The 14,990-nt window shown below is 33.4% G+C and overlaps 2 protein-coding genes across 3 annotated transcripts; one reads left to right on the top strand and one right to left on the bottom strand.

Annotated features, from left to right (window-relative positions):
* Nucleotides 1-1,364: 1,364 nt before the first annotated feature.
* Nucleotides 1,365-3,515, bottom strand: LOC110864446 (putative serine/threonine-protein kinase). 2 transcript variants are annotated; one of them, XM_035976696.1, is made up of 6 exons: nucleotides 3,497-3,515; nucleotides 3,309-3,386; nucleotides 2,893-3,219; nucleotides 2,504-2,741; nucleotides 2,136-2,286; nucleotides 1,365-1,911 (listed from the first exon to the last, which is right to left on the bottom strand). In XM_035976696.1, exons 2-6 carry the CDS (start codon nucleotides 3,370-3,372, stop codon nucleotides 1,561-1,563), a joined length of 1,131 nt encoding a protein of 376 aa, XP_035832589.1. In that variant the 5' UTR covers nucleotides 3,373-3,386; nucleotides 3,497-3,515; the 3' UTR covers nucleotides 1,365-1,560. The 2 variants fall into 2 exon arrangements, with proteins under 2 accessions (XP_035832589.1, XP_035832599.1); XM_035976706.1 differs by having other exon boundaries at nucleotides 2,893-3,216; nucleotides 3,497-3,511.
* A 1,590-nt stretch (nucleotides 3,516-5,105) lies between these two features.
* LOC110875998 lies at nucleotides 5,106-5,768 on the top strand. The gene has a single exon (XM_022124196.1). The coding sequence runs from the start codon at nucleotides 5,106-5,108 to the stop codon at nucleotides 5,766-5,768; it is 663 nt and encodes a 220-aa protein (XP_021979888.1).
* Nucleotides 5,769-14,990: the final 9,222 nt, after the last annotated feature.

Raw genomic sequence — 14,990 nt, 5'->3', positions numbered from 1 at the left:
CAGTTCTCGAAGTCGCCTTCGATAATTTCGCTGCAGGGTCGTTTGATACTATTTCACCGAAAATCAATATTTTCGCTCGAGTTGTAATCGTCGAAATTAATGATCATGTGATTTTCTTCGAAAATTTGTTCGCTATGTTCAAAAGTATCATCGCTATATTCAAATTTAATTTCGCTATCTTCAAAACTTGTTCGCTGTATTCAAAATAATTTCACTGGACAGAGGGTTTATCACGAACTAAAACCCTCTAATCACTCAAAAACAGCTCAAAAACCTTGTTTTGATGCATCAAAATGTCCAGGATGACTCCCTAATCATACATTAACAACAACCTATCGATTAAACACACCAAATCAATCCATTTTAAGTCCAAAAATTTGAAAACTTTGAAACTTTAAAAAAAAACCTTCAAAACTATGAAAAATCTCAACAAGAACACAACAATCAAGAGCACTAAGACTCTGATACCAAATTGTAGATCCCAATATCAATCCGGATCACAATGGTTGGTTGTTTTAGTCCAAAACACCTATTGATTAAGTGTTTGAACTATGAAAAAGTTAAGAGTAATCAAGAATGAAGTTGAAGCTAATGGATTGATGAATACAACAAGTGTTGTATTGAATCCAAACAAGAATGTAAATCAATATAGCACCTTGGATATCAGATTTGAGCACACTAACAAAGATTGAATGTATACAACACTTCTATTCATCAAAGGAGCCAAAAGCTTGAAATGGTTGCAATGCTTGGGCTATATATAGTGCCTGACCTGCCAGCAAATTTATAAATTTGCTGGAATCTTAACTACACCAAGTCAAGATTTCTAATTCTATGGAATTACAAAATATGCCCCTATACTATTAGATTAGCTACAAACAACTATAAAACTAATCCAGCACAAGTATGAACGATCTCAAAAGTTCCAACACATATAACTTTTGTTTAATGAAACAACTGTAGATAATTATTTTCTTTGTATCGTAAACTATCATATAACTTTTGTTAATGAAACCACCGTGGATAATTATTATCTTTGTATAGTAAACTAATTCGAGTACCGGTATCATAACAAACCAATTTGTGTTCAGAATAATGTATTTTTTTTGTCGTTAACTATACCGATTGACGACATCGTACCGGTAATGAAACAAATCGATCTCGACTAAACAACGACAATGCCAGTATCAGTATCGATATTATAAGTTTATAAGAAGAGGTTTCTATATTCCTTTTTTTCTACTTTTCAACACATATAACCCGTAGTTGGGAACAAAAGGCAAAAAAACGAAGAAAAGTCACGGATGCGTTTTTGGACCTATTTAATGTTGTCAAATCAATAGCAGTTGGATATAATACCTAACTTTTTAACCCGATTTAATTTTATCATCTATATATAATATGTAATACGTCAAACATACGTCATACATGACACATAACTTTTGAGCCCAAATCTCAAATGACGTCACAACGTTACAGACATCTCGAGAACTAATGAGGTACAAACCACCTTGTACCAAGAAACCGTATATAGGCTTAATTTCTTAAAGGTGTACGTGATCATCTAGGAAACATTTGTGATACGCTATACGAACTAGTGACTTGTAGAGAACTTGTTACAAAAGGATTCACCGATTGTTTGCCTCCGGATTTTGTTGTTTCTAGCTTACTACCGCGGTTAGAGGATGAACGCGGTCGGTATATCCCCGGTTCGGTTAACAATCTTACGTTAAGTCTGACTGACCTTGAGAGCATCTCAAGTACTTGGCTCATTGAGGGTCTTTGGTTTGAAACCGCTTGTGTGCAAAATAATGCAACTGTAATGAAGCGCATAACCTCATCGTCTGGATAATTTGTTAGGTCGGGGTCAACCAGATCTAGAAGTCTTTCTTCGTCTTTCAGCTTCCACGCCTACAAATTAATATTGTAATGCTATGTTATGTTATGGCATGTCATGTCATGTCATACAGTTTCTATTCTATGAAAAACACAAGTATCTATATTCAGATCATTAAATAAATCACTAATTTGATAACCGCTAGCAAAACAAACAAATGCTAAAACAGTTATAGAAAGAAAGCATTCATTCAGCATGCCGAAAAAAGAAAAGACTATTCATGAAAATCGTTACATACCCATTCGACAAGACTCAAGAGTTCCTCCCTGAACGCCGCTTTACTGCTACTTCTACAACTTATAACTTCCAGCATAAGTACCCCAAAACTATATACATCTACTTTCTTTGTAAGTTGTCCTAACAATGCATATTCAGGAGCCAAGTATCCCCTATCATATACATTCAGACACTCAATTATTATATCAATGAAATGGAATAAATATATATGGTGAACAGTTGAGGATCCAGGAACCATTTTCAGGGGGTTTATTTTGGTAGATTCTCATTAATTCTTACTAATTTTTTTTTTTAAATTATACAGGGTTCTCACTAATTTTTTCCATTTTTTTCAAACCGAAGGGCCTGTGGTGAAATTAGATTTCTTACATTGTTCCAGCAACCCGGGTGCTAATATGGGTGACATTATCCGGGAAAAGTCTTGCAAGCCCAAAATCTCCTATTTTGGGATTAAAGTTTCTATCAAGAAGTACATTGCTGGCCTTTATATCTCGATGGACAATACGCGGTTCAGCTTCTTCGTGAAGAAATACAAGACCCGAAGCGGTGCCTTTGCATATACTAGCTCTTGTAGCCCAGTCTAGCTCCACTTGTTTCCCTCGTGAACCTACAATTTCATAACTTTACTCTTATTTGCCTGCCTAAACATAGATTGATCACAAGCCTTCCAGTTCCATATTGTCATTTTGTTCAAGAAAATTAGCTAATAGTTCATATTTAGAAAGAAAGTAAGCCATGTGGTGGTTGAAAAGTTATACCAAGTATGGCGTTAGCAAGACTGTTGTTGTTGAGGTACTCATATATCAGAATCCGGTTGCCGTCCTCGACACAGCAACCGATGAGTTGAACAAGATTCGGATGCTTAATCCTCGAGATCATATTAATTTCAGTCAAGAATTCGATGGTCCCTTGTTTAGATTCAACAGAAAGAGACTTGATAGCCACCTGAGTGCCATCTCTGAGAACCCCCTTGTGGACAACTCCAAAACCGCCTCCGCCGATCTTATTCTCGGGGTGAAAGTTTCTGGTGGCTGATCTTAATGAATTGTACGAGAATTGTTTAACGTTGTTGGTAGCAATTTCTTCTAACCAACATAACATAACGTAACATAACATAACATGAGTTTCAGTACAATTATTAACAAAAACTTAATCATGTGAAATAATGTCTTACCATGTTGGGGATTTTTACTTTTGGCTTTACATGAATCAAAAGCACCAAAACAGCCAATACCCATTGCTTTACTACCACCTGATTCTCAATTAATTTACCCATTCATCTCTTAGATCTTCATGAGACAAATTGATTAAAACTAGAAGATGATACCTGAACTCAAGAGGCAATGATTGAAAGATACTTACACTTGATTTTTAAATGGGGCAAAATATTTAATGATGAAATAATTGATGTAAACAAATCGCCAATGGTTTCTTATGGGAAGGGGAAGTTGACAATGAGGGACAGGGAGGAACCACCAAAATATCAAGTTTTACATTTAAGGACATAATAATTTACATAATATAACTAATGTCGTTTATGAAATATTAAAATATGTAAATTAAGTGAAAAAAAAAAAAACAGGGAGACGGATGAAATGATTTTGAGGGAATGAAATGCATTTTGGAATGAACGATTCCATTCCATCGACCAATTATATGAAAAGATAAAAATGTAAAATAGTAAAAGATATATTCGATAATCTCAACGGACATTATACATGACAGTTATACACAACTAGTTGTGTATAAATGTTTATTTTGGTCATAAAAATTATTTTAATGAATATGCGTGAACTTTATAAAAATATTTTGTTTAGTGTAGTATGAACAAATTGTATAATATTGTGCTCTAACAAAATCCAAAGCAGATGTAACAACCGGCAATATCATTCTTATTTTAAAGATAATCCATATTAAAATTGAAGCCTTTGCTTAATATAATTTATTGCTTGATTAAGCCAATTAAAAGTTATAATGAAGTATACTTCCATTTTTTTAAAATTATATATGACACATGAGAATAGTAAGTCAACCAATAAATTTGTAATTATAGGCCTACAGATCGAAATAAAATTATGACCCACCCAAATAGTAAGATGAAAGGGACAGGCTGCTATTCCTTAGTACTTTAAAGCTTGCCTTTTGACTTGTGATGGCGTTTCTTTTGGGTGGTTAAAATTTAATTATTACACATCGTATGGTCTTAGAATCAAGAAAATCTAAAGCTATTTCACACGGGAAAGTATCACTAAATCTACCTTTATTATATGACTGATTCAACAAAGGTTAAGGGAGGATATATGTCAATTCATCTCCATTTTCGTATCAAATCCTAAACCGGTATAATAGTCAACATACAATAAATCCCTGAACGGCCAGCCCCGGACGACTGGATGGCCAGGCATAGATTGGTTCAGAAACTGTGAAATAAGAACATGCAATTAAGAAGGAACCTAGTTGGAAGAGTATCGCCCGGACAAAGGTCAGACGTCAATCGCCTGACACTTTGTTAGTAAAAAGAGCTAAGGAGAGTGAACAAAATATTGGATTGGACGGGGCCTCGTCAAGGGGTTAAGGGGAAACGACAACACCAAATATTTGCACTGGGTCACTAAAAGATGATTCAACAAATAACTTCTCAGACATTGAAAACCAAAGATCTCAACAATTTACGAAGATAATAATTTTGATTAATTTACATGCAGATAAATTTTGTTAGAAATTATTTTACATGAAACATGTTAAAAGTAATTTACTATGTGGGTTAGTTTTGTAACCAAATTTAACATATCATCAATACTTTAATACATGGTTTTGGTCAGATACGTGGTTGTGTGAGGAGCCGTTAAAAGATAAATTCCCGAATTTATTCACTCTAGAAAGGAATAAATGGGTGCTTGTTTCTAGTCGGCTGACTTTACAGGGGACTAATCGGGTTTTTACATGGGAGTGGAGTCGGTCACCTACTACTATGGAGGAGGTAAACAATAAACACCACTTGGAGATATTATTACAACAGGTTCGGATAGGAGTTACTCAAGATGCTTGGGTTTGGAGCGATGGTAACGAAGATGGCTTCATTGTCGCAGCGGTAAAAAAATGGTTGCGGGGATCGGAGACCGATGACGTTCGTAGTGGTTTTAGTTGGAGTAAATGGCTTCCCATGAAGTGTAACATCTTCATGTGGCGTGCTTTTCTGGATCGTCTTCCCACTAAGATGGCCCTGATGAGACGAAATATCACGGTGGATAATCATTTATGTGTGTGGTGCGAGAGCAATGATGAAACGGTCGAGCATATTCTTATAGGTTGTCGCATATTAGCGGGAATTTGGAACGAGATATCTAGATGGTGCAGAATTTCAGGGATGTTTGTGTTTCATGTTAATGACTTTGTGGAAATGCACGACCACTGTGCCATGTCGGGGAATAAGAAGATGGTGCTTCATGGGATTATTATTATTGCGTGTTGGGGGATGTGGAGGGCGGGGAATGAAAAAGTTTTTTCGAGTAAGGATCCAAATATAGTGGAGATGATCGCGGACATCAAGACATTAGGTTTTTTGTGGTATAAACATAGGTTTAAAGGAGGAGTAATTGATTGGGATCGATGGTGTTCTTTCGATCTGATGTAATTATCTATATTGTGGTTTTCGGCTCGCTTTTTCTGTCTTGGTAATAGTTGGCCTTGGTTTGGTGGTTTAATAAAGTCATTTTCAAAAAAAATGAATAGTTTAATAGCTAGAAAAAGAGACAAATGTTTTCTTTTAATTTCAAGCTAACTTGTATTTTCTAATAATTAACCAATAATTTTATCTAAAGTCGTTTGTATGACCAAATGTTAGCATATATACAATAAACTTCAACTTTGGTAAGTGGTTTATTATCTATATATACTATATAATAAAGTAAATCAATAGAAGACACGTACCATTCATTAGAGGTATCTATTTTTTTCCTCTCAATTTTCTACTTAATTATGAACAATCACTTTTTAATTAAAGCATTTATTATCTACTTAATTATGAATAATTATTTTTAATTAAAGTTAATTATCATATCATTATCTAAATAAAACATCAATATCTATTTATATTTATCTATATTTATATCTATCTACTAGACTATAGACCCGCGTATTACACGGGCTGTTTGTATATATGTATATATTATAAATCTCTAAATACATCATAGAACATAAATTACATTTTATATATGATAGCGCAAACGGTCAATTAAAGTCGTATTTTATCGAAAAGATTCAACTGAGTAACATATTTCATTTAAAAAAACAAAAAATTGAAATGACAAAATGTGTCAAAAGTGTTTGAATGCTATTGTTTTATTAGAAAGAAATCATATGTCATACTTTTGATAATATGTTTTCGTTAGTCATTAACAATACATCAAACATTACAAAATGTCTATATATAAAAAATAGAATGCACAAAAGTTGTTGAAACGTTTGTCTAACATGACTCATATCCTTTTGACCCGTAAAAAATCACCCGTTTTGACATTAACCTGTTACAACCTAAAAAGAATGATAAATAAGATTCAAACGTTTTCCAGTAAAAGAGAAACAAAAATTCTATTACAAATATGTGATTGAACTGAGTAGTTCATAGTACTCACCTAACGCATAAATTATTGTAAAATACAATAAATCGGAAACCACAACTAATATGTGGAATATGAAAATTATAGACCATATGAAAAAAATTTAAGCATAATTATTCATTTTAAAAAGTATTAAAATCATAGGTTTTAAAATTACAGATAACCGCCGTTAAAAGAAAAGTTAAAATATTATTTTAATAAAAACTTTAAGTATTTTTTTAATTATCAATCTTGAATTTTAATTAATATAAATATCAATAGCATAATATTATTATTAATAATCATTAATTAGAATTAGATATTTATTAAATAATCATATTATTATTAATGATTTGAATAAGAAAATGCCATGTGGCATTAGTTGAAATTTTGAATAAGAAAATGACATGTGGCATTAGTGGGAGTTTTTTATTAGATTTAGAAGATATCTATATAACTAAATCTAATCTTCTAATCTAAATCTACATTCTAATAAAGGATTCCAATTAATATCACACATTCTCTTCTTTAACCAAAATTTTTTTTTCATATTTTTATTAATTTTTTTTAACAATTAATTAATACATGAATATCATTTCTCTTTATCAAGAATAATAAAATTAATTAGTAAATGATTCTAAATAAATAATTAATTAATTAAAAAGATTAAAAAAGTTTAGTTAGTTACAATCATTACACGGGTTTGTGTAGTACCCGAAAATTAATTTACATATTTATAATATTTACGCATAAATATTAACGTATCAATATAACACAATGAGCGATGGATATATTTAATTGAAATATGTTATAAATTGTAATATAGTGAGGAGTTTGTCATATAATAAAACTAAAATGATTAACCTTTTAATAATTAATAAAAGAAGTTTACCCTTTTTTTAATAATTAAGGATTCCAAATAATGTCAATCCGTCTAATACACAGGTTTATAATACAAGTGTAAAAATTAGGGTTAATTTTGTATAATAGTAACCAAGTTTCAAGAGTGTTCTTATTAGGTCACTCATAAAATTTTTGTTCCAATTAGGTCATTCAAGTTTCATTTGATGTTTCAACCATAGCTATTTTACCTAAATAGAAGCTCATCTATCCTACATGGCATTTATTTAGATTTTTTATTTCAATTTTTTTGACATGGCACATAAATGCCAAATGGATTAGAAAAAAAAATGCGAAATAGATTTAAAAAAATTGTAGAGAAGTTAAAAAATGCGAAAAAAATTAAAAAAAAATGTGATTCTTTTTTTCAAAACTTCTAAAAAGTAATCAAAATTTTAATAAAATAGTGAAATATAGTTAGATGTCAGTAAATTCTTAATGAAAGAAAGTACTAGTTACTCCTACACCAAAAGCATTTAAATTATAGTCATAAAAAAGATAAACAACTAACAATAAATAAATGTCATATAGGACTATGACCTGCTATTCAGGTAAAATATCTAGCATTAGAACACCAAAATAAAGTAAAATGATCTAATTGGAACAATAAATTTTATTAGTGACTAATTGGAACACTCCTAAAACTTCATTACTATTCTATGGCATATTCTCTAAAAATTAATTAAAAGTTTATAATTTATGTTTTTCTTTTTTTATATTCATCCTTTGTGATGTAAATGTTTTCAAAAATTGTTACGTATCACTCACTTGAATATATTAGTAACAAAATACTAGTTTACTTATTTATTTATTAAACTCATAATAATTATAAGCAACAAATTAATCATATTATATTTCTTAGAACTATTTGTTTATGATATTATTTATTTATTCAATCTGTGTAATATATAGGTTTCTAATAGTATATTTCAATTGTATTTAAAGTTGCAATATTATAATTATTATATATATAGACACACGTCTTTTAATTTGATAAAATAAAAGTGCAATTCTAAGGGTGGAGGGTATGGTTCAATCACTCTATGGTGTTTGAGTTATTCTTTACCTAATAATAGCATGCTATGTCAAGTCCCTATTTCACTCCTCATTTTGCACTCAATCAGATGGTATAGTTCAAACATTTAGAGAGTGGTAAAATTTGAAAAAAATTTGTGATTGGTTGAAAGGGGTTGGGACCTACCATTAAACCCCTCTCCCTCCTCATTCCCTCCTCTTCCCGCATCGGTGATTATACACCGAAAACATTCAAACAATCGGTGACTCAAACAAATGGGGGTGGTTTCCGATCGATAAAAGGAGTCACCGAAGCCACTCCCCCAAACCATATCGTGTACCCTAACTACCCATTAAAAAAAATACGACATTTAGTTTTAAACCCTCTTCTTTTAAATGAGTGGTCAATTTGTGGTGACCACAAATAAAGCGATGTCTTTATTGTAACATGATATTTCATTTAGTTTGTGACGTGTATGATGAGAAAAGTTACAAAGAGGTAGTTGCCAGTCACATAGCTTAACGTGATGTAAGAGGAAATGACGATCGATCATAACTTTTAGAGATATATGAGAATATATGAGATCAGAAAGGTGTGGCGTTTTTCTTAATCAACAAACACGTTTAGCTAAATAGGTCATGTTCGAGTCAATCAAACTAGTTCACAGTATTTTATATCAGACGATAATAATGAAAGAAGCAACAGTCGAGAGTAGTTTAAGGTTGCCATTGGTTTGTGGTAGAATATACATCAAGGCAAGGCCGGCCCTTAGAATTCGTGTACCATGTTCGAGCTTGAAAAAACGTGCGCTTAAGCTTTAACAAAATTAGATATTTGACTCACTAAAGGTCTAAACGTAATGCTAATAGGCTAATAACTAATCTAAACAAAAAAATAGTTTTGTAAATGGGCCTATGTTGGTGTTTGTATGAGTATACCCTATCAATTTATTTTACATATACATAATGGATATTTTTTTTTGAAATATCAAGCCCTTTGAAATATCGGACCCTGACCTGTTGTACTCCCTGCCCACCCTTAGGCCGCCCATGCATCAAGTTTGATCAGCATTTGTTTCTGTATACAACGGGTGTTCAATATGTTGCTTTGGCATGTTAAGGGAAATGGATATGATTGACTGGATGAGACTTTGCAATTTGCATAGTATTGTCCGTCTCATGTATTACAAATATTGTTCGTTTTACCCATGAAGAGCTCACATATTTTTTGCTTGCCCAAGTGAATATTTTTCGGGAGGTCACTCATCCTGATTCTCCGCCCCCCCTAAGTATGCTATACTGTGAAGTTCTCTTATCCACTATTAATAAGCCCAAAACACGTTGGTGATTTAAAAGGCGTGACATTATTTATAAACCAAAAATCTCTCATGTTCATGGCCGATATGGAATTTATTTAGGTGTTACAAACAATTTTAATTTATTTAGGTGTTGCAAACAATTTTAACAAAGGATAGTTAATGTCTAAAGACAGCAATGTGAATATATGTTGAATTAAGTTTAAAAAAAAATATGAAAAAAAAAAACATCACAGTCGTCGACAGATTACCAGCTTGAACACGGTACCAAAATCACTTGTACCTACTGCCGAATTATTATAATTAAAATTAGGTTTTATCCCAAATTCTACTATGTAGAAAGTCAGTGGCAAAGGTCACTAACAATCCACCTTAAAAATTACAGTTTTTTCCTTTTATGTATTTTCTATTTTGGCTTCCTCAAAATTTTTCATTTTAGCTCCCTTATTTTTTTTAACTAATTTGTTTTCCTTCTAAAACTTACACAATAACAAATCTATCATCTAAATTTCTAACTTTTCACTTTTACTTCCTTGGGTTTTAATTTTTTTTTACCTTTGTGTTTTTAGTTTATATCACGTTTACATGTTGCTATAAATTCGGAACGGGTAGTTGGTTCGCCACAACTTAATAAATTCGTTTAACCGTACTGTATCTTTATACGTTTCTTTCTTGTGCTTAAACACGTTAATGTCACCGTGTCAACGCACTTAACGAATGATAATGTGCCCTTAAATGTCACGCCACAACGCACGAGCACCTTATTTTCATTCTTTAACTTAAAAAAAAAAATATTTCCTCACATGCTTATTTTTATGGACATTTCAGTACATATTCATGTATCGGCATTGAACGTAAACAGTACACATTTACGTTTTGACCTAAAGTTTTCCTAAAAATGAGTCGGGTCTAATATAATACGTTTTCATGCCTATTTTTATGTATGTTTTACGTTGTTATACGTTTTGATGTAAACACTTAAATTTCTCACATGCTCATTTTTATATGTACATGTCAATATAAATTCATGTTAATGAACATGGTCAAATATAATATGTTTTCGTGCTTATTTTTATGTATGTTTTTAGTTGGTTTATGATTTGACATACGAGTCACTATGCGTATTGATCTCACTAAGTCTTAATGAAAATGTAAGGGTTGTGTAGTAATTAGGTGGAACCCCACTAAGTGAACCAACCCGGTTTGGATTTTGTTATTTGATTTAAATGCTTATATAAGTTACATTGATTTACATCGGACACGTCAAAACACACGTTTTTATATGATCGACACATTACATAACACTTGTGCTAATCTATTTGATGTTTGCAATGTACCCGCGACGCAACGCGCGTGACCTTATTACTAGTTATACCAAAAATTAAGCCAAATGAGACCTGAACGTCAGCTATTGGTAGATGGACCCCGTAAATAAACTGTTAGTATTTTTTTAAGTATATCTATTTCGTTTTTCAAAAAATATTCGATTTTTCAGCTATCTATTTTGTTTTTTTTACATGTGGTAAAAGAGGGGTTGAGCAAAAGTTTTGTTTATGATTTAACTAGGTTTTTACTCGGGATTGCTTCCCGGGCTTGGGAAACTTAGTTATATTAATTACTATTTGTTACTAATACGACCACATTACATCAACCATCTCATTCGATTCAACAACAATGTCTTCAAATCACCGGATTAGATCATGAACGCATATTAGAGGTCAAACAAAAGCACAACAGGACCACATGAATAATATCAATTCCACTTTTACTTCAATGCACTTACATGATAGGGTGATTTGGGATTTTGTAAAAATATTTGTTTTTTTACTTCTTTACAAAATAAGATGTTTACCAAAATTCAAACAGATGTTGACCAAAAGTCAATCAGATGTTGAGCATAAACACTGATTCTATAACAACTGACACTACAGACACTGATTATATTCAAACTACTGATACATAAACACTCAATCTTCATTCCATTGTTGTAATCTAAGCACTGATGTTGAGCATCAGTGCTTTCTTCAAAGGGTGATCAGACACTGAATGGACAATGCTTTGATCATCAACAATGCTTGGATCCCATCAGTAGTTTGAGCTTCAATCTTTATGCTTCATTAGTGCTTTGACTTAACAGTTGTTTACAAGACCAGTACTTAGAGTATATCAGATGTTGGAGCCACTGTCAAGGGGAAAGCTTAGTGTAAACATTGCTTATTATGGATCTTGTTGTACTGAACCAGTTTTGGCTTTTATCATCTGTTCCTCTGTAGGGTTCAATCCCAACAATCTCCCCCTGGAACAGATGATGCCAAAACCATTCATTATTGAAAATCTTTATTGCCTCATTAACAGTTCCCTGACTTGTCCTTTGAATTGTAATTCAAAGTCAATGGAACTTGTATCATCCTCATCCCTGCACAGTGTAAGCTCAAGGAGATCTTGTAGATCTTCAACACCCAGGCCAAGTGCTTATTCCCTTGATATGTACTTCACTTCACCATTGGATCTAAGTAGAGTCAATACGTAGGTCTTTTGATCAGACATCCACTTTAGTATTTTTGAATCCAATAGGTTTCTTGGGAGATTCTTATTTGTAGATGAGTTTGAAGATGGTGGCCTGCTCAGGACTTTGTTGGCTGTATGATGAAGCTTTGTTGAGTTGTCATCTTCAAGTGCCATTCTCTTGATGCCCTCTTTAAAATACACAGCTTCTTGTTTTTTCTCTTCTGCATCAGTCATCTTTTGCCTCTTTCTTTGGTTTAACATAATGACAGAGGATCTGATGATATGAACAGTGGTTCAGAATTGTGGACCTGCTTCTTTGACTTGTCAATAGTTTTGTAATCAGGCTTCTTTGGAAGGCTAGGATCTGTTTCTCTCCTTTTTCTCATCCTTTCACAAGCTTCATCAGTGTACTGCTTTGTCCATTTTGCTATGGCCTTGGCAGTTCCAACCTTTGCATCAACCAACTCTTGTTTCTTTCTTTTATACTCCAAGGTAAGATCATCAATAGCCTTTTTTTGTATTTACGCCAGTTTGGTGCTGACCTTTTCATGGTTGGATCTCTTTTTATTCTTTCAATTCTATTGAGTTCTATCTTGAGACCAACAAGTGGCCAATCTTGGAATTGTTCTTCCTTGGCAGGGTAGAACTTCTCACTCATGATTAGTGCCAGAATGTCTTTTCTCATATCCTTTTGCAGGCCAACTTCTGGTAGTAAATTTGACATTTCTTTACTCAAATCTCTAGCATAGTCTTCCAGGAGCTTGACTTTGGTGAGTAAAAACTGATAATGACTTGAAACCACATTGTCATTTTCTCCTTCGCATTCAAGTCTAGCTCTTATTTTAGCTTGTCTAGCTTTTAGTTTTAGATATCCATCCTTGTTTTTTGGATCTCTAAAACCAACCAGAGAAGGGAATTTCCTTTTTGAATGATCATCCACTGTGTAGAACTGCCTCATTTCATTCTTTACTGCATGGAGTTCCAGTGGATAATTGGCAGCTACTGGTGTAGTATCTGCAGAGTCATATCCTTGAAGAGCTATTGGATCTTTGATTGGATTGACCAACTTTGGAGGAATGAAAGATTCAGGTTTGGTGATTTTGTGAGGTACAGATGAAACAGGATCAGGTGCTGGTATGTCATCATCATGCACTTGAAACTTTTTTCTTCTAGTATACACATTTTCAGGAGGAGGTGTTTCTGTTTGAGGTTTTGGAGCAAAAGGAATTATGGCTTGGGAAGGATTGTTTGAATTGGTAGGTAACTGATTAACAGTTGTTGAAACAACTGGTGTCTCAACCACTGTTGTCACTACAACTGTTGATGTATCAACAGTTGTCTTTTGCTTTAAGGCAGGTGGTGGTTTTTGTGATGATGGTTTTGTTTGTGGTGTTTGAGTAGTGATGGTGTGTGTCTGACTAACAGTTGTTGAAACAACCGGTGTTTCAACCATTGTTGCCATTACCACAGATGATGTGTCAACTATTGTCTTCTGCCTTTTGGCAGGTGGTATTGGTGGTGGTGAAGTGATTTTTGGTAATGGTGATAAGGCAGTGGATGTAGTGTGTGTTGAAGTGGTAGTGGTGGCAGTTGTTTGGATAACAGATGTTGAAGCCACTGAAGTAGCAACAACTGTTGATACAACAGGTGTTTTAACATTTGTTAGTTTGGAAGATTGATGTGTGGAGCTTTTGGAAGGTTTGGGAGTTTATTTTGTGGATTTGGGAGGTGTGGTTTTGGGTTATCTGACTTTTCTAGTAGACTTTCTTATGGGCTGAGGATTTTCTTGATCCTTTGGCTCAGAAGTACCCTGCTCATTCATCTCCATAAAAACTCTCTTCTCCTGTTCAAACCTTGCTTTATCATTGCCTCCATATCCTTTTTCACCCTTGCTTTTACATCAGCAATGGCATATAAGGTTACATCAACCTTTTTGCAACCATCTGGCAAAGGGATGTCTGCAAGCATACTTGAATTATCTGGTGCAATGTACAGACCATCTTCGTATCCCTTTTTCTTCAGCTGCCTCATTTTATCCCCCTTTTTGGCATCATTTGGTGGTGGGTTGTCCACAAAGATGATAGAGGGGGGAGTAGTTCCAGTGGTGTTTAGCAAGTGAGCCTTGATGGCTTTTATATCTGCCTGGGTGTCTTTGAACCTAGCTTCCATGATATTTCTGATCTTTTGAACCTGAATTTCATGTTGTTGATCAACATTTGCTCTTTGTTGGTGACAGAGGTTGAAATAATGCCCAAAGGTCAGTGGGAGCAGGTGGTGCCTGTTGTGTTTGTAACAACTGTTGCAGCATGGTTTTGATTTCTGCAAACAGATGTATCCAGTTTGTTAACCCTCTCCGTCAATTATCGGTACATTAAACCATCACCCAATTTAATGGGATCATCTGATTTCCCACCAGAGGTGGTTGTAACAGTGGTTGACTGAGGGAGAGTTTCCCAAAAGTCATCCCCTGTTGCCCTTTTTTCTTGGTACTGGGGACTTCTTTCCTCAGCAGAGGTTACC

This window comes from Helianthus annuus, chromosome 1 (assembly GCF_002127325.2).
Source record: "Helianthus annuus cultivar XRQ/B chromosome 1, HanXRQr2.0-SUNRISE, whole genome shotgun sequence".
Lineage (NCBI taxonomy): Eukaryota > Viridiplantae > Streptophyta > Magnoliopsida > Asterales > Asteraceae > Helianthus > Helianthus annuus.
Note: the sequence above shows the minus strand (reverse complement) of the source record. Positions and strands in the feature narration are given on the sequence as shown.

Bases quoted from the DNA above. Each gene is read 5' to 3' on its own strand.
- LOC110864446 (XM_035976696.1), bottom strand. From the start codon at position 3,372: ATGGGTATTGGCTGTTTTGGTGCTTTTGATTCATGTAAAGCCAAAAGT. The intron at 2,742-2,892 runs GTATAACTTTTC...ATGAAATTGTAG, and splicing joins TCTTGCTAACGCCATACTTG to GTTCACGAGGGAAACAAGTG. The intron at 2,287-2,503 runs GTAAGAAATCTA...TGTATATGATAG, and splicing joins ACCCGGGTTGCTGGAACAAT to GGGATACTTGGCTCCTGAAT.
- LOC110875998 (XM_022124196.1), top strand. From the start codon at position 5,106: ATGGAGGAGGTAAACAATAAACACCACTTGGAGATATTATTACAACAG.